Source organism: Apus apus, chromosome 10, assembly GCF_020740795.1.
Source record: "Apus apus isolate bApuApu2 chromosome 10, bApuApu2.pri.cur, whole genome shotgun sequence".
In the NCBI taxonomy this organism is placed as follows: Eukaryota; Metazoa; Chordata; class Aves; order Apodiformes; family Apodidae; genus Apus; species Apus apus.
Window position 1 is genome coordinate 2,227,087 of NC_067291.1, and position 19,131 is coordinate 2,246,217.

Below are 19,131 nucleotides of genomic sequence, written 5' to 3' on the forward strand. Positions count from 1 at the left end.
CGGGTGTTTCCGCCGCCGGGCCCCGCCTCCGCCGCCCCGTTTCCGGCTGGGCTTGAGGAGGAGGAGGAGGAAGAGGAGGCGGAGGGGGCGGGCGCGGGGGTGGAGGGGGGGAAAGGCCGCAGGTTGCGCGGCGGGCGGAGCCCGAGCGGGCCGCTGCCGCTCCCGGGGCCTGCCGGAGGGACCGGGCCCGTTCGCCTCGGTGAGAGAGACGCGGCGGGGGGGCCCGGGGAGGGGGGGTTGGAAGCGGGAGGGCGAAGCGCTGCGGGTCCCGGGGCCGTGAGGCCTGCCCCGCCGGCCGGTACCGGAGGGTTGGGCGGGTGGGGCCGTTTCCTCCCGCCGCTGCCCCTCGGGGGGGGATGGGGGGGTAGTGAGGGGGGTGTCGGTGCTCTAGGGCACGGCAGGTCTCCGGTAACGGCGGGGAGGGAGCGTTGCTGGAGGTGTTTACCGGCTCTGCCTTCCCCCGGGGGGTGGGGGGGGGGGGGGCTGGTCCCGCCCGCTCCCTCTCTCGCCCCTTTTTTTAACTCTTTCAGGGGGTGAAACAAAAAAAAAACACCCCAAACCTCTTCCCAAAGCTTCCCCGGGGGGCGACGCTGCCCGAGAGAGCCCGTTCAAAACGTCCCACCCCCCACCCCCGAGGGGGCTCGTTCGTTCCGGGGAGTTTCCCAGGGATTTAAACCCCCCCACCCCCCAAAAAAAAAAGAGGTTGGAGCGAGGAGGTTAAACTGGAGGCTTTTCCCTGCCTCGCTTGGGAGGGGGGAGCGAAAAAAACAATCGGGAATTCCAACGGGAAGCGTCCCTGCCCCTGCTGGGGGGGGGGCGGGAATTGGAGCGGGATGAGCTTTCAGGTCCTTTCCCACCCCAAACCGGGCCGGGATTCCGGGAAATCGGGGGCAAAACGGCCGGGAAAGCCGGGAATGTCTTCCCTGGGATTCGTCTCCTCGCTCTTCTTTTCCCCCTCCATCCTGATGTCGGGGCTGGACGAGTTCGTTGTTCTCGGGGGCTTCAAACTCGGTGGCAATTCGGCTGCTCCCCCCCCCGCCCCAGTAACACCAGTGCCTGCCCAAGGGGTGGGGTTTTGGGGGTTTTTTTTTTGCCTCCAGAACTCAGCGTTTTTTGGGGGGGCTGGGATCTGTGCGGCAATTCCTGCCGGATCCTGGCACGGGGTGTTGCTGCACCCGAGGTGTGTTTGTTAACCCGGGAGCGGCTCGTTTCTTCTTCCTGGACGCTCCCCCACCCCACCCCACCCCCCCGGGGGGGTGTGTTTGTGTTCACTCCTCAGCGCCCCTCGGGGCAGGAGAGGTGACACCTCAGGTGCAGCCAGGTGGGGGGCTGGAGCTTCTCCCAACACCCACAGCGGCTCATTGTTGCCGTGGGGTGGGTGTGTGAGCCCGGCCAGATGGTTCCTTGTCCCTTCCCCACCAGCCTAAGACTCTTTTCTTCAGCTGGCAGGTCCTGCTGCCTGATTGCTCCTGACTTGCAACCCCTTCCAGCGTTTGGTTTTGCAAGCTCAACCTGCCCAGGAATCGGTTGGGCTTTTCTTTTTGATCCTGGGCTGTTTTAGCACGGGGAAGAGCTTCCAGAGGGGGGGTTAGGGATGAGTTGGGAATCCCATTTTGCACTGAGTTTGCTCTGAACCACCTCAGGAAGGCTTTGGGGACTTGTCTGTCACTTTCCCAACTGGTGGCTGGTAGGTTCTTTGCTGGTTTGGAACAGAACTGTGCCTGGTTTGGGGACTGTGTGTATAGGAAAAGAGCTTCTTGGGGTGTTGTTTTTTGAAGTGTGTGGCTTGAATGGTGCAGTGCTGGTTGTAAACAGGAGGGTGGGAGGTGGCCAGGAGACTTGTTTGTACTTGGCCTTTCCTTTGTTTCTCCAAGCTGGGTTTTGATATCCATGAACCTTGAAGGTTCATGCTTCAGCATCTTTTTACATGAAATAAAGGCCTGTCTTTGCCTGCAGGTCCAGTTTGGGGGGGAGGGACACACAAAATACACAGGCTGGTTTTAGTGCAGGGGGGGATGAAAGGTGTGGTCACCTTCCTGGGATTCACTGTCTCCAGCTGCTCTGGGGGGGAGGTCTTTGCTCAAGAGGAGGCTGGTGCTGGCTCAGCCTGGGCTTGCTGTGGGTCAGACTGGAAAGCTGGGAATGCTCCCAGCTCCTTGGGCTGGGAAAAAATCCCAGGGGAACCCCTTCTAGGGCAAGCCTGGAGTCCCAGAGGCAGGAGTTGCTGGGTGCTCAGAGCCTGTTTCAGCTCCAGTGGTCTTTGCTTTCTTCTTGTCTCACTCTTCTTGGGCAAATATTAACTGAATCTAGTTGGTTTGGGTGGTTTGTTTTGCAGAAAGATGCCCGAGGAACGGAGGGATGTAGTGAAAGCAGGAAAGGGTTGAGAGATAACGGGTGTGGGATAAATCTTGGCCCTTTTTTTTTTTTCTTTTCATAGAAATATGGTCAGGCTTATCATCTCTGCCATCTCCTTTTAAGGTAGTGTTTTCAGAAGCACCAAAGGCTGGAGGGTAAACCCACCATTTCCAGAGGAATGATTTAGGAAGCCTGACAGGGATTCTGACCCCAAAACAAAACGAAACAAAAAAATAGGAACTGCTGGGACGGTGGCCACAGAGAGATTTCAGATGCTGGTTTTTGGGGCTCTGTGAAACGAAGGGTAGAGCAGAATGTGTTCAGCTTGAAAATACAATTAAACAGGCTGAAAATTGAATGCAAGTTGGAGCCTGAGGCTGTTAAACATGAAGCTGATTGTTTCACGGTCTCCTGCACAGGAAAGAGTATTGGCTTTGCACTCTATTTATCCTCTTCCTGGGGAAAAAAAAAAAAGATGAAAGCATTTGATATTCATACAGACAAATATTTGTCTATCTTTTCAGATTCTGCCAGCCTCCCAAGGTCGGGGTTTGAACCCTGCCAGCTCCAACCCAAACCACCCCCCTCTTTTCCCAGCCATGCAAAGCGCGGGATGAAGTTGGAAGCAGTGGTTGAGCAGCTGCAGAAGCAGCAGCAGAAGCAGCAGATCCCTCTGCAGATGGATTCCAGGGAGAGGCAGCAGAGGCAGCTGAGGGAAGCCCAGCTGCTCTACACTCAACAGCTGGCCGTGCAGCAGGCTGTGCTGGCAGCCACATCTGGCAGGGCTTCGGGTGGCTCTGCCGTTGGGCCTTTAGCCAGAGGGCCACCTGCAGCTGGAGCTGCCCGGGGGTTTGATCAGAGCAGTATGAATTCAGAGCCAGAAGAGGAAGAGGAGGATGAAGAGGAGGAGGAGGAGGAAGATGAAGAGGAGGAGGAGGAAGAAGAAGAAGAAGGGGGTTTGGAAGGCGGGCAGCTTGAGGACGGCGCCGATGTGACTGGCAAAGAAACCTGCTCTGCTGTGAAATATTTTCACCCCCCCAAAGTTGCTCATCACAACCAAAGAGTGGCCTCTACCTCGAGTCCCCTGCCAGCTGTGGGCCACCAGCGGGGCCAGCAGGGCAAGGAAGAACAGGGTAAAGACACTGCTAAGCCACCCTACTCCGGATCCCCCTCCGGGCGCCAGAACTGGCGGCTGGAGGAGCAGTTGAAACAGGTCAGTGGTAACTCAGGGGGTAACCTTCCTTCCTGCTGCATGAGAATGATGGTGTTCAGGCAGGTGGAGGACTCTGCCAGCCCAGTGTCCTGTGAAAACCACTGGCTGCTTGGGAGTGCTTGGAAAAGAGTGCAAGAACCAGGCAGGTGCAGAGCCACGCTTCCCTGCTGTAGGCATCAACCTTTCTCCAGGTTCCTTCTTTTTATAAAGAGGTCTCACAAGAACTTGATTTGCAGATTTCCAGCTCGTGATCTAGAAAGTCTGATCTGTAAGAACCTTTCTGGAGGGGTAGGGGTTTGATCCTTGGTTTATTTGTCTTCCATCTCATTGCTGCTGGGCCATTCAGAATGGAGCAGGCTGGTATTACGTTTATTTTCTGTGCAGACACTTGCCTGCTAGTGCCTTGGAACTAGATGATCTTTAAGGTCCCTTCCAACCCAAACCATTCTATGAGCCCTTTGTGTAAGAAGTCTTGGGATGTCACAGCATTGGGGTTCTGGTGCTGTGGGGAGGTTGGGAAGAGCCGTGGATCCTTGTGCATGGAGTGCACTGAGCTGCTGGTGGTTCATGTGTGGGAAGGAAGGAGCTAACTTAGCACTGCTTGGCTTTGGTAGGAGGTTAATTCTGTGCTTGAATGAAGAAATGCTACTTGTAGATAAGTGCAAGGAGATCTAGAATTCTTTTCTAGGTTAAAAGTGTGTATTTCAGTGAATGGGCACTTGTGTTTGTGACAGAGCAGACAGGAGAGCAGACTTTGATGCATCAACAGCATTTATGTGGATTGAAATTGAGCCAAAGGTCTGCATGGTTTAAATGAAGTTGGGTTAGTTGTCCTCATCAACAGATGTCAGATTGATTGAGAGGAAGGTTGGTTTTTGCTTCAGAGCTAAGAAACCTTGTGTGACACACACAACTGATTTATCCTTCCCTCTTGCAAAAATGAAGTAAAAAAAGCTGGAGCTGCTTCATGGTGGGTGGTGAACTGTTGGTGTTTGAAGGTTTGCTGTGGGCACTTGGGGCAGCCTGTCCCCTTAGCTGATGGGTGATCCAAGGGCTGGAGCAGCTCTGCTCTGGAGACAGGCAAAGAGTTTTGGGGTGTTCAGCCTGGAGAAGAGAAGGCTCCAGGGAGACCTTAGAGCACCTTCCAGTGCCTGAAGGGGCTCCAGGAAAGCTGGGGGAGGACTTGGGACAAGGGCAGGGAGGGAGAGGACAAGGGGGAAGGGATGAAAACTGGAAGAGGGGAGATTGAGGTGAGACATGAGGAGGGAATTCTGGAGTGTGAGGGTGGTGAGAGCCTGGCCCAGGTTGCCCAGGGAAGCTGTGGCTGCCCCATCCCTGGCAGTGTTGAAGGGCAGGTTGGATGGGGCTTGGAGCAACCTGGGCTGGTGGGAGGTGTCCCTGCCCATGCAGGGGGGTGGAACTGGATGATCCTTAATGTCCCTTCCAACCCCACACATTCCATGATTCTTTGAAAAGATCATTTGGTTTATACTGCCACAGGCAGCAGTTTGAGGAGGAATTGCTAAAGCTCCTGCCAAGCTGTGCCAGGCTGGTGTTGCTACACCAGTGGATGTGGCAGGAGCTCCTGGAAGCTGGCAGGTGTGTCCCATAGCTTGGGTGAAGCAGCTGGTGCAAGGGGTGCTGCAGGCAACTGGCTGCTGCTGCATTTCCTCTCTGCTCCTTTCTCCAGAGGAGCTGGGGTGGAAAAAGAAGTAAGAGAGTTGCTCAAGCTGTTGTAGGGAAACTGAGTGTGTCAGGGGATGATGGCTGAAGAAATTGCTTCAGCATTTACTGGAGTGACTGGGGGAAGCTTCCTCTTTCAGGCTGGAGGGGAGGAGGCAGGACTCTGGGGTGAGACAGTCGCTTTCTAAAAATACCAACAAACTCAGCATTAGTGTTTGGTGGGTTTTATTTCTAGCTTGGCGGGTGTGAACAAGCCTGTCATTGTGCTCTGTTGCAATACTTGCCTATCTTGTGAGAGCCCTGCCAATCTTCCTGAATTAATAGGCTTGATTCCTAGGTTATTTGCCCTCTTCTGGGAAGACACATGACCACAAGCATGCCAGAGCTGGGCTTAGCTGAAGTGGAAGAGCAAAATTAAAGAAATACTGTTTTACAACTAGCATGAAGTGCTCTAATAGTGATCCAGGTATGTTGGCCTGTTGGAGCAGTCATCTAGTGTTTTGGTAGTAGGTGGCAGCTTAGAGGAGAAGGGGGAATGGATTAAAATTGGAAAAGGGTGATTGAGGTGAGACATGAGGAGGGAATTCTGGAGTGTGAGGGTGGTGAGAGCCTGGCCCAGGCTGCCCAGGGAAGCTGTGGCTGCCCCATCCCTGGCAGTGTTGAAGGGCAGGTTGGATGGGGCTTGGAGCAGCCTGGGCTGGTGGGAAGTGTCCCTGCCCATGCAGGGGGTTGGAACTGGATGATCTTTAAGGTCCTTTCCAACCCCAACCAGTCTGTGATTCTATGATTGTGTGATTTCAGGCTGAGTTATTCTGGCAGCCCAAGTGCACAAAGCTTCACTGGGCAGCAAAACTAAAAGCAAAACCCTCCTGCTGCTGTTGATCTGTTTCACTGCTGGGGAGGCTGGCAGTTGAGCAGTGAGGAAAGGGGTTGGAGGAATTAATAATGGCCATCAAGTTAAGAATTCGAAAGGAATATTAGGGATGTGCTGTGCTGCTGCAGTGCTGGATCGTGGGGACGTGTTGCAGAAAGTGAGCAGGTCCATGTGTGGTCCCCAGGTGCTGTCTTGGTGCTGTCAGTGGGTAAGATCATAGAATCACTGACTGGTTTGGGTTGGAAGGGACATTAAGGATCATCCAGTCCCAACCCCCTGCATGGGCAGGGACACCTCCCACCAGCCCAGGTTGCTCCAAGCCCCATCCAACCTGCCCTTCAACACTGCCAGGGATGGGGCAGCCACAGCTTCCCTGGGCAACCTGGGCCAGGCTCTCACCACCCTCACAGCAAAGAATTCCCTCCTCATGTCTCACCTCAATCTCCCCTCTTCCAGTTTTCTTCCATCCCCCCTTGTCCTCTCCCTCCCTGCCCTTGTCCCAAGCCCCTCCCCAGCTTTCCTGGAGCCCCTTCAGGCACTGGAAGGTGCTCTAAGGTCTCCCTGGAGCCTTCTCTTCTCCAGGCTGAACACCCCAGCTCTCCCAGCCTGTCCCCAGAGCACAGGTGGCTTGTGTTGGTAGCCATCCTGGGGAACGATGCTCAAAAGGCCATTTTGAGGTGCCCCCTATTAGTGATGCTGGTGCTGTATATTCACCTTGAGGAGGGTAAATATTGCAGATCACCTTGTTTGCATTCACCAGTGGAGCCTGCATACCAGGGAGTAAAAATTTAACTGCTGTGTGCCAGCTTGGAGCTGTGGCTGCAGGGAGCTCAGGATGAGTGTGGGGCAGGCAGGAGCTGACAGCAAAGAGGGGGACATGTGTCCAGCTGGGGACTGGCCATGCTCTTACTTTGTTTTTTCATTTCTGATGGGTACTTTTTAGATCCGGGGCTTTTCTTTTTAACAACCAAACCCAGGATCAACTGCACAAGTGCTGCTATTCTCCCTTTTGTTTCCAAATGATTCCTGAACTTGTCTGGTGGAGATGGAGGTTTAATGACCAGGCAGTGTCCACAGCAAGCTCTGCTCTGGCAATATTTATGGGATGCACAATGGCTGTTGCTTGCAGAAGAAGGAGGGGGAGAAAAATCACTTATTTCTTCTTCTGAGTGTGGATTGTGACACCCTTGGAGAAAAAAAGGTCTCTTGAGAGCATGAAGCTGAGGTTGTCTGGCAGGTCTGTGGTGTGGGATGGCAGGAAGGTGGAAACTGCCAGTGAGATGAGGCCCCATTCTGGTTGGTCCAGGACAGGCAAGTAAATAATTGTAGAACAAGGCAGCAGACAAAAGAGCTGGCTCAGCTTGGGGTGGGAATCATGTCAGCACAAAACAACAAGGGAGGGAGCTGCTGTCCAGAAAGAAGAGCAGGGACAGGGGGTGTGCTCAGCTCTCTGGCTCCTCAGACTTGCTGGAACCCCTTGCAAATCCATCCTGGCTCCCACAGCCCTCCTCAGAAAGGGCCTTGTGGGCTGCCTGGCTTTGGAGAAAAATGAGCTTTTCATTCCAGGGTGAAAACGTTGCTTTTAGCAGCTGGTTGGGTGGGTGTCCTGGTCCCTGGGGGTTCTCACATTGCTGGGAGGTGTCTCTGGTTACCAGGGTGAGCCCAGCAGGGAAGGCAGGAGCACAGCTAACCCCTCTGGCTGGTGCTGCTTGCTCCTGCTCCACTGGAGGAGCAGTTTTGCCAGGCTGGCATTGCAGCACACACTCATGCATTCCTTCCTGGAATGTCAAAAACTAAAGGCAAGGTTTCCAGGCATCAGCTGGTACTTTGTGCCTTCTTCAGCCCAGCAAGGTAAGTCTCCAGAAAGCAGCTGTCTGACTTCCAGAGAGTGGTTTGTGGGCTGGTTTTTGGGGATCTCTCGTGTTAGATTCTCAGGAATCACCAGTCACTCCTGAAAAACCCTGACCTCAACTTTGAGAAAGGTCACGGTGTTTATTAAGATAAGTCAGCTTAAAAGAATTACTTTGCTTTTGCTCTAGGGTCTAGGAATGAGTGGCTGAGATTCCTTAACCTTAAGTATGTGGCCTGAAGTGTTGTGGGTATGGAGGTCTTGCTCAGGAGATATTGATTAATCCAGAAGGGGGTGAAGGTCCCAGGAATGAAAGAGTTGCATTTCACATGGTCTGATTTTTGCCTACTAGCTCTTTCAGGTATCCAGGGCCCAATTCAAGGGTTGGATTTTTTTATGATGTGGCTCACTGGGCAATTTCTTCTATTTAGGATGTAGTGGGAGGCTGATTCTTACTCGTAGCTGGTGGTTAGATCTTTGGTATCTCTTATCCTGAAAGCTGTTTTACATAAGAATGGATTTTAATTCTTCAGTTGTCAATTGTTGCTCCTCCTGAAATGAGTGCTTTGGGTTGGTTTTGATGAAGTCTTCACCCCTGTGAGTCTCCTCACTTGGTGTTCATGGGGATCCATAACTCAGTGGTTGGAGCAGAGCAGGATCTGGTAACAAAGTCAAGATTTTGTTTAAAGTACTAAACGTCTGGGAGAGGAGAACCAAGAAACCATTTGTAGGCAGCAGCCTACAAACAATTGGGTTGTGGATTAAACTGGAAGAGGGAAGATTGAGGTTGGACACGAGGAGGAAATTCTGGAGTGTGAGGGTGGGGAGAGCCTGGCCCAGGTTGCCCAGGGAAGCTGTGGCTGCCCCATCCCTGGCAGTGTTGAAGGGCAGGTTGGATGGGGCTTGGAGCAGCCTGGGCTGGTGGGAGGTGTCCCTGCCCAGGCAGGGGGGTTGGATCTGGGTGATCTTGAAGGTCCCTTCCAACCCAAATCAGTCTGATTCTATGATTAGACATCCAAGAGTTCCCCAGAGCTTCATCTCCAGGAGCAGTTGGTTGCCTTCATCAAGGTGACACCGTGTTGCAGCCCCTGGGCTAGATCTGGAGACAGAGCAAAGAAGCCTCATTTCTATCTTGGGGAAGATGTAGCTCGTTTTAGGATCAGTTCAGGCACTGAAATTATATTTAGGAACAGTAACAGCTTGTCTCCTTTGGTGCCAGTTTGTAGAAATTCTGGCACTGGAGGCAGCAGGGGAAGGAGCTTCAAGGTGTTGTGCCCTGACACTGCTGGTGTTCTCACTTCAGGGTGGATCCAAGACCCTCTGGTGGCAGTGAGAATTTCTCTTCCCACAGCCATATGACACTGAGCAAATCTTCTTGTCAACTTCACATTTTAGTCAATTCCTCTGAGTGTTTGTGAATAGGAGCCATTCACAAAGAGCCCAACTTCTCCTTCAGGAGAAGGAGGCCCATTCCTGTTCTGCAAAGAATGCTGGTGGGGCTGCAGTCACTGGGTCCTGGCAGCACATAAAAAAAAAAAAAAACCCTTCCTAAAAAAAGGTAATTCATCACTTCAGGCCATTCTTTGCTTTCCCATCCTCCCTGCCATTCCTGAAATCACTCAAATGTTTTCCAAGCAGATCTTGGAAGCTGCAGATATTAAATCAAGCTCTGTTATTAAGACTGAGAAGGTTTTATTCCAATTTCAGCAAAGCTTTACCAGGCAGTAATTATAACTTGGTTCTCCATGCTTGAGAACTTGCAGCTCAGGGCAGTAGTCCTGATCTTATCAGCATTTTGTAGTACAACAGTTTTCTTTAGAATAGCATCTGTTTCACTTCCTAAGGCTTAACTCTACCCACAAAAGGAATTTCTGTGGATTCCCTGGTAATCCTGAAATTGCTGCCCCTGTACCTTTTCATTGACTCCCTGCTTTCAGTTAACCCATGGGGCAGGGGAGGGGTTTTCTTTGTCCCTGCAGCTTTTTAGCCTAGTCCCTAAGTAGATATTTTGGCAGGTTTCTGGCCTAAAAGCCTCTGTCAAACCTGCAGGTCTGCAGCAGGGAGGTGCAGGATGAGTCAGAGTTTCATACCAGAAGGTGTTGTTTGGTTTTTTTCCCCTTTTCCCTCTTGTTAAACCCTTCAGTGGGTTCACTCCTGCTCAGACTCTGCAGCTTTGGAGTCCAGTAAAACCTTGTCATCTTTAGCTGAGTCCTTCTCCAACAGCTGTGTGAAACTGGGGAGAATGAGAAGGGAATGAGCTGGAAAAGGAGTATTTCTAGTTCCTCCTCAGTGTCCCTGTTTGGGCACAGCCTGAAATTCGTGCAGGCACAACTGGAGGAGGAGACAGAGCTGTTGTTTTGCTTGTCTTAATGCTTCAGTTCTCTTATTGAGCACAAAGTTGTTGTTATTTCTGTAGTCTCTGGGAGAGACAGACACGTGAGAAGGAAATATTTGAGGCAGGGGTCCTGCAGGCAAGGGTTTGAGGCTGCTTGTTTGCAGTGGTTTTGTCCTCAGAAGAATGGCTTGGACAAAGCAGGAAAGTGTTTGCCATCTCCTTTTCTGTCTGCTTGGCAACTCAGGGTTAACTCTGGCTGTTGAGTGTGGGATTGGAAACCAAAATTGCTCTGGACATCTGAGCTTCCCTCTAATAAGATATTCCAGGTGGTTAGGGAGTAATCCTAAAATAGCTCCAGATATAATTGCTTCTGAAGCCAGGCTGGCAGCCTCTTGGGAAGGGGGTGGTCTGGGGGGGGGGGGGGGGGGGCTCCAAGGTGTGTCTGGGGAGGCTCCCCAGCTCTGCCAGCAGCTCAGGAGGATGGCCAGCCCTTCCCAACACCTCTGCCTTCCCACTCCTGCTTTGCCCAAGCACACCCAGTGCCACTTTTACCCACCTTTTTTCTGCAAGAGACCAGCTAAATCCTTGCCCGTGGTAATTCAAGGGCTGTTTGTCTTAACATCAAAAAATTCCCTTGACACAAATGGGTGGAGGGAGAGGCAGGAGTCTCCCTAGAGAATGACCTGCCTCTCTGAACAGTGGTTTTTCCTTCCTGCTACTATTGCCTGACTTATACAAAGGTCTTTTAATGACTTGTGAGGATATATTGATTTCTCAGGTTCCTGCTGCTGGTGTGGAGGAGGGCTTCTCAGCATAGGGTAACTTTGTTTTCCTAGGAGGAGCAGAAAGGAAGCTTGATACCAAAGCTCCTGCTGAGCTCTCTTGCTGTGCAAAATGGAGTTTATCCTGCATGTGGAGCACCTCTTGGTGGGGCTTTTTACTGATGTACCTGTTCCACTGGTGCTCAGGTCACTGTTTTGGCCACTGCCACGGGTTGGTGTCTTTGGTTGTCACCTCAGCATGGACCCAGAGGTTTTGGTGAGCAGAATAGTCCCTCGAGATCAAAGCTGAGGCCTGGGAAAGTGCCTGTTTGTGCTTGCATTCTGTTCTCTGAATAAATAAGGTTGCTGAGCTGACATTTCATGCCAACCTGAGACTTTGCTAGCTCTGCTACCAAACCTGTGCTCTGTCCTCCTGGCTGCTCTGCAGCCAGGAGCAAGGTTGGGGACATGCAGCAGAGGGGCCTGGAAATGATTTCTAGCCTGTCCTAAAAGCAACGTGGCCTGAGGAGAAGTGCTTGTGTCCCTGTAGTCATTGCTGGTGGGGCTGCACCTCCAGCAGGGTGCTCAGTTCTGGGCCCCTCACTGCAAGAAGGGCATGGAGTTGGTGGAGCATGTCCAGAGAAGGGCAACCAAGCTGGGGAAGGGTCTGGAGAGCAAGGCCTGTGAGGAGAGGCTGGGGGAACTGGGCTTGTTTAGTGTGGAGAAGAGGAGGCTGAGGGGGAGACCTCATTGCCCTCTACAGCTCCCTGAAAGGAGGTTGTAGGGAGGGGGGTGTTGGCCTCTTCTCCCTGGTGGATAACACCAGGACCAGAAGAAAGTGGCCTGAAGTTGTGCCAGGGCTGGTTTAGGTTGGATATTAGGAAGAATTTCTTTACTGAATGAGTGATCTGGCCCTGGCACAGCCTCCCAGGGAGGTGGTGGAGTCACCATCCTTGGAGCTATTCAGGAACATGTTGATGTGGCACTTCAGGACATGCTCTAGTGGACATGGGGGGGGGGTTGTGGGTTGTGTGGTGGTGTTGGGTCTGTGGTTACGGTTTTGTCTGGGTTTTTTTCTTTTTGTTGTTGTTGTTTTTTCCCCTGGGTGGATGGTTGCACTCTCTTCTCTCCTTATCTCTCCTGCTAGCTGAACGTGGGGGCAGTAACTGGCTTGAAACCTTTCCAGCTCTGCCAGGAGGAAATGCTAATGCTGTCCACTGGCTCTCACCTCGGGTCTTTGCGTGTCATGCCAGGTGATATCCATCTCTGCCAATTTTCTGGACATATGGCAAACACTGATGGCTTCAGCTGGACTTAAGCTCCTTTTCACTTCCCTCTTTTCAAGGGGGAGCAGCACTTCTGTGCTCTCCATCTCAGGATGGAGGTATGGAAGCAGGGTGCATATGTTCTGCTTATTCTCTGTATCAACCCTTAATCTCGTCATTCTTCTCTAATTACCTTTTTTTGTTTTCAAATGAAACAAGCAAAATCACTTTTTAAAGAGTCTTTAATCCCACAGGCAGTTTTGTTCCTGGCGATTTCATCAAGTTCAAACCCAGTGGTTTGTAGGGGAGTTGTCTTCTTTAAACCATCTTCCATTTCTTTGCTGCTTCCTGTAGTGGAATAAGCTCTCAGCATGACCCAAGTTGCCTAGGGAAGCAAGTGTTTGGCTTCTTGGAGCAGCCAGTTGAACACCATGGGCAGGTTTGCTCCCAGGATTTCTAACCAAGTGCAGACTCAGCCCTCTAGAAATCGTTTTGCCTTGGAGGGTGTAAAGTTGGGGGTGGGAAAGAGGTGTTGCCTTCAGGAGGGGCTGGCTGGCCTCTTCTCCTGGCTGTTCACACAGGTCTGTTGAGCTGAGTTAACAGTGGGGTTTTAAGAGCAGCTGGATGTGACCATAATTAGCAAAAAAGCCTCTGGTTTTCATTTCTCCTGGCAAAGGGCAACCAGACGAATCCCCCCCACAAACAAACCCATCTTCAGATCTCTTCCTAGAGAGGGCTGGGAATTGATCTGCTGTAATAAACAGCTGACATAACAGAAGTGGCAATAATCTCCCATTAAATATCTTTCAGTTGATGGGACTCACTGGATAATTGACTTTCCAGCAGGAATTACTGGCTCAAACTAAATCAGCAGGCATTAGGGCAGCTCACTGCAGTGTTTTGTAAAAGGGGGGAGTGAGTGGAGCTTTTCCTGGCCTTGACAAGACCTATTCATCTTGCTAATTCAATGGAGGTGTCACAACCAGATGACTCCAAGATTTCAGATATTGGACCACCCCTCTTCACTCGTGTGCTTTTTTTTTTTTTATTTAGTGTGTGCTGAAACCTCTTGCTCCCTCCAGCACTTTCCTGGCTGGGTTAGGATGCTGTGTTTAGCAGGACAGGTTGGTCCAAGCTACTTTGCTTGACTGGTTTCTTTCCTTGAGCACTTGCTGTACTGGAACTCTAGGAAGCTTGTGTTTTTCAAGATGCTTGAAGAAGTTTTCAGGATCATTCTTGGAAGCTGTCCCTGCTCCTTTCCAGCCCCAGGGATCATCTCAGGATGATGATTGACCAAGTAGAATAAGCCTAACTAGAGTAATCCTTTTAATGCCTAAGAAGAATGACCCTTAATCCAGCAAAGCTGAGCTTTCCATTTCTGTGAGGGGGGAAAAAAGCCACATCCTGGAGTGATGGAAGAAGGTTCCAGTGGGATTATTTCCCTCTTTCTTCAGCGTGTTTTGGTTTTGTAGGCAAGCAGGGGGAGGACAGAAAGGCATTTCCAAGCAGCTGGTCACTTGGCCAAAGGAAAGGAGGGGTACCTGGATGTGACACCTTTCCCCAGGGGCATTGGGATGGGCACTTGGGAAAAGGATGTGGAGAGCAAAGGCAGCACCTTCCTAGGGGGTGGATCTGATGACAGCAAAGCACCTGCTCCTGTTTGGCAGCTCCTGAAAGTGTTGAGGTCTTCCCACTAGGAATGGCTTTCCCTAGGGTCAAAACAACTTCTTTTTTGAGATGTATTTTGGAGATTAAAGAAGAAAATCAGAGCTGAAAAACTTCCCCTGCCTTCACCTGGGAGGCGAAGCGGCGCTTCCCAGGGAAGCAAACGTCCCTGTCTTTCTCAGCTTTAAGCCAGCAGGTGCTTTTCTCTGTGTTTGTGCCCTAAAAATGCACGTTTCCCAGGTTGATGGGGTGGCCTGCAAAGCCTTTCTCTGGTGACCCTCTTGCCCTTTCATTCCTCTCTCCCTAGAACGGGACCGTGACCTGGAGCGACGACGGCGACGGATGCCGAGGAAGGGAAATTTCACGAGACTTTGCCAAGGTCAGTCTGATCCCAGGGAGGTGGGGAAGTGGCAAAGGAGTGACTTTGGGGGGGATTCTTCCTCTGTGACAGAGCTGAGCCCTCCCTATTCCTCTACAGTGAATTGGTAAGGAAGCTTCTCTTGTGGCTCTCTGCCTACAAACCTGCTGGTTTTCTTCTTTATAACCCAAACCTGGGCTGTTTTGTTGCCTTTGCTCACTGGAGTATGGTTCAAACCAAGACTTTATAACCAGGCTTCTGAAGCTTCAAATCTTCCTCCAGCTGGGAGAAGAGGATTTCCTTCCTTGAACCTGCCCCACACTCTGCTTCTGGGCCTGAATGTGGCAGCCATGGGTCCCACCAGCCAGAGGAATCCAAACTAAACCTTTCTGAAAGGGTGCAGCTAATTCCTCTGCAAATACACTGGGGTGTTTCCTGCCCAGAGTGTGTGAGAAAGCACAGAGCTTCACTTGAAATGAGCCCCAAAAAAAGCCCCTTTCCTCTCTTTTTGGATTAGCTGGATACCAAGTGGCACCCCTGGAGAGGCTGGAATACATATTTCCCAGTGAAGCTTTGCTTTTCCATTGAGCTGCTCCTCAAGGCTACCAGAAGAATTCCCTGGAGTGATGCAGGTGTCTCCCTCAGTGCAAAGAAGAGCAGGAATCAAATTCTGCTTCATGTGCAGTGTTGTCTTCTGTCATGTTCTGTATCTCAGACTGACTCCAGCCCAGTCAACCTGTCACTTCTTGGCCCCACAGGATTCTTGACAGGTGAAAATTAGATTTACCTCTTCAAGAGGTGGCTTTAAGGTGACACTCATACCCTGTGCCCTCTGAAAAAGAGTATCCTCTCTCCTGGCACAAGGTGCCTCTCCTTTGGAATAAGCTGCCCATGGAACTTGGTTTCAAATGCTTGGGTTTTAAAGCCTTTTGGTAGAATGATTTCTGCAGCAAATGGGTTTGAGGCTGGTTTCTGATCTTTTCCCAAGCTTTTAGTCTTCTTTTTGAGGAGCCTTTCCTGCCAGGCATTAGTAGTTACAGGAAAGCTCTGTCCTTTCATCTCCTCCTTCAAGGGACTTGGAGTTTGTCACTTATGTGACAAACCCTGAAGGAGGGACTGGTGAGGCCAGGAGAAGCTGCAGAGAAGTTTACCTCCCTGGTGCCTCAAAGGTACAGGTCACTAATCTGCCCTGAACCACTGCTGCCTTCTTTTTGGGGGCCTTATCTTTCCCTCCAGCTTGTCTTTATATGTAGTTCCTCTCCCTTTTCTGCAGCAGTGCTGCTGCTGAGTTGAATCCTGCTCCCTCAGGGTGCCAGGCTGTGCTGGGATGAGTCTGGGGTTGGATCTAGATGGTCTTTAAGTTCCCTTCCAGTCCAAACCATTCTGTGGTTCTGTGTGACCTTAGAGCACCTTCCAGTGCCTGAAGGGGCTCCAGGAAAGCTGGGGAGGGACTTGGGACAAGGGCAGGGAGGGAGAGGACAAGGGGGAAGGGATGAAAACTGGAAGAGGGAGATTGAGGTGAGACATGAGGAGGGAATTCTGGAGTGTGAGGGTGGTGAGAGCCTGGCCCAGGTTGCCCAGGGAAGCTGTGGCTGCCCCATCCCTGGCAGTGTTGAAGGGCAGGTTGGATGGGGCTTGGAGCAACCTGGGCTGGTGGGAGGTGTCCCTGCCCATGCAGGGGGGTTGGAACTAGATGACCTTGAAGGTCTCTTCCAACCCAAACCATTCCATGAGTGACTGAGGGGCTGAGCCAGAGAAGCTGCAAGGAGGGTCCTCAGAGCGTCCCTGTAGCCTCATCCACTGAGTTGATCAGGGGTCCATTTTCCTCTTTGCCTGTGCCTGCCTCCCCCCCCCCCCCGAGTCCAAACACCAGATCACCCCTGGAATAAGCTGATACTACTTGATTTTCTGTCTGACTGTGGGTGGTGCCTTCATGTTTCTTTTCCCCCCCCAGCTCTATGAATTGGATAGTGACCCTGAACGGAAGGAGTTCCTGGATGACCTCTTCATCTTCATGCAGAAGAGGGGTGAGTGAGCACTCCTGTGAGCTTGGGAAGGTGAAATGGGGCAGAGGGGTGCTGCTGCAGTCTGAATTCCTCCCTCCTGAGTCTGAAAGAACAAATCCAGCCCTTGAACTTGCAGATCAGGAGGAAGACTGGAGATATTTGCCTTGGGAAATAAGGAGCTCGGTAGGAAAGGACTCTTCTGCTCTGTAGTGGGTTTTCACAGACACTGTTTTTCAACCCTCACTCCTAATGCTCAGGTTATTCATGCACTGAAGAGCCCAAGAAGCCTGGCCCTCCAAGGGCTTTTGAAACAAAGCTGAGGTAAAACTGAGGCTTCTCTGCTCTCCCCTTCAGGTGGCCTGATCACACACGTCTTCCCACGTTTGCTTTCAGTGGCATGTGGAAGCAGAGTGTGAATGCCTGCAGAGAGTAGTGGCATGCAAGCTGGGGACTGGGAAAACAGCCACCCAGCCACGTTTTCCTGGAGATTCACAGTGTGTCAAGTTTTCTGGTTGGTAGTTTTGTGTCACTGAGTGCAGAAGTGCACAGGTCAGAAACCTTCTCACGTTCCCCCCTGTGGTGTCAGCAACTTGCAGCTCTCCTTGCTGCAGGAGCAGGGATGCACGTGGGAAGTAGCTCAGCTGACATGTCCCAAAAGTCTCTTTTCTTATTTTTTTCCCCCCTGGTTATCAAAGTTCAGTTCTCTCACTGCAAATTATTAATAATAGGAATACACATATCCATGGTGTCATCAAATGGCCATCTCTGAACATCTGTGGTGAACCCTTTGTGGTGCTCTTCTCCTTTACCTCTCCTTTCCTTAGTGCCCTGAGAGTCTGGTGAAATATAAATGTCCTAGAATTAGGCTGGTTTGGGTTGGAAGGGACCTTCAAAATCATCCAGATCCAACCCCCTGCATGGGCAGGGACACCTCCCACCAGCCCAGGCTGCTCCAAGCCCCATCCAACCTGCCCTTCAACACTGCCAGGGATGGGGCAGCCACAGCTTCCCTGGGCAACCTGGGCCAGGCTCTCACCACCCTCACACTCCAGAATTTCCACTCAGTCTCATCTATTTGAAAATTATCTGATTTCTGGAGCCAGAGGCTCATTTCCAGTCATCCTTTGAACCCTGCACCTTCCCATGCAGCCCCCTGTGGATGACTGGGTGGCAGGCAGAAGAAAGACTGTCCAGAATGCAGCCCCTGCAGTTGCTCTTCATCTCTGTTTGTCTTCCCTGCTGTGAATGTTCTGTGCCTTTTCACTCTCCAGGAGTTTCAAGTTATGTTTCCAAGTCAGTTTAAAGATTAGAGCTGGATTTTACTGGTATTTTTGCCTTTCATGTGCAGAAGCATAACTGGGCTTAATTAGTTTACCTGCAGATGTTAACCTGAGCTCACAGGTAAGGGCTGGGATGACTGACAGGACAATAATCTGAAGGGTGTGATTGGCAGCAATAGAAACCTCCAGATACTTAGAAAAAAATCTGCTTAATACTTCAGTATCTCCTTCCTGTTACCTTTTAATTATTTATCATTGGCATGTTCCTGGTGCAGGGGCTGAGCTGGTCACCAGCTGGTAGCTGTAGGAGTTTAGCTTTTAATCAACCAAGTGTATTAGTTTTCTGGAGACTCCCTGGTTTTCTTGCTTGCTGGCAGGCTGGAAATGAAATCCAAGAGCCCAGCACCCAGAGAGGGGGGAGATTCAGGGAACTGACAGCCAGTGAGATTGGGAATTCTTGGCCTTTGCTCTGGGGAACTGGATAGACTGCAGGGTACAAAGTTATGGGCTTCCTTGATGTTTTGGCAGCCCCAAAAGGAATAGGGAGGAGGAGTCTGGGGAGCTGAATTCCTTCAGGTTGACAGGAGAACTGGACAGGAGAGGTGAAGCTGTTGGAGGCAGCTCCTCTCCTGCTCACCTGAGCTCCTGGGTCTTCCTGCAAAGGCAGTCTTTGGGCTTGGTGTGGTTGCTCAGAAACTGTCCTCTTCTTTCCCATGCCTGCTGTCCCCACCACTACCTGCAGCAGAGCTTGGGTTTTCTAGGGAGCAGATGGACTTGCCCACTGTGTCTTCCTCTGGGATCTTCCAAAAATGTAGGAGCAGAGTTATGTCAGGGATAGCATTCAGGCTTTCCCTTCTCCTCCCCTCACTTTACATGCCAAGCAAGCATCCTAAAGCAAACAAGGCTGAACAGCTGCCTTGTTCTGAGAGAGTCCCCCAAAGCTGGATACCACTGAGGCCTCAGTGCCCCTCAGAGCAAAGTGCTGAGTTTCTTAGCTCCTATGTGTGAAGGGCTGGTTAATTTGCACCTCATGTCTGAAGGGGAAGGGAAAGTAGCTCTGCTAATAAACATTGCTGGTGTCAAGATGGGGGCTTTGCTGATGGCCAGGAGGAGCTGGAGAAGTGCTGGCCCTTGTTTGGGGCACAGCTTGATTAACTGGTGCTGAACCAGGGAAGCCTGATGGGGAAGATAAATGACAGATTTCACAGGAGCTACTGAGTGGCTGGAGGGATGAAAAGATTTGGTGGTTGATGCTGCTGTTAGGAATGTACCTAGAAATGTGAAGCCATGAAACAGGCTTAATGCAGATCAAATGTGCAGGTCTCATCTGCCTCTGAGCACAGCAGGTTGTCACTGAATGACCACAGCTGCAAGTGATAAAATGGCCCTTCAGTGGCAATAATGATGGAAGAGGGAGATGAGAGGAAAGCTGTAACTCTTCCTTTGTTGGATGTTTTATTCCTTGGATGTGTTGAGGTGAATGGGTC

The 19,131-nt window shown here is 51.3% G+C and overlaps 1 protein-coding gene across 2 annotated transcripts in view; it reads left to right on the plus strand.

Annotated features, from left to right (window-relative positions):
* The first annotated feature begins 113 nt into the window (after positions 1 to 113).
* Positions 114 to 19,131, plus strand: part of ARID3B (AT-rich interaction domain 3B) — a 38,656-nt gene continuing 19,638 nt past the window's right edge. For both annotated transcript variants that reach the window (XM_051628387.1, XM_051628388.1), the window contains exons 1-4: positions 114 to 199; positions 2,880 to 3,568; positions 14,308 to 14,379; positions 16,313 to 16,385. In XM_051628387.1, coding sequence (XP_051484347.1) covers positions 2,969 to 3,568; positions 14,308 to 14,379; positions 16,313 to 16,385 — 745 coding nt within the window. In that variant the 5' untranslated portion in view covers positions 114 to 199; positions 2,880 to 2,968. The remainder of the gene's footprint in view (positions 200 to 2,879; positions 3,569 to 14,307; positions 14,380 to 16,312; positions 16,386 to 19,131) is intronic.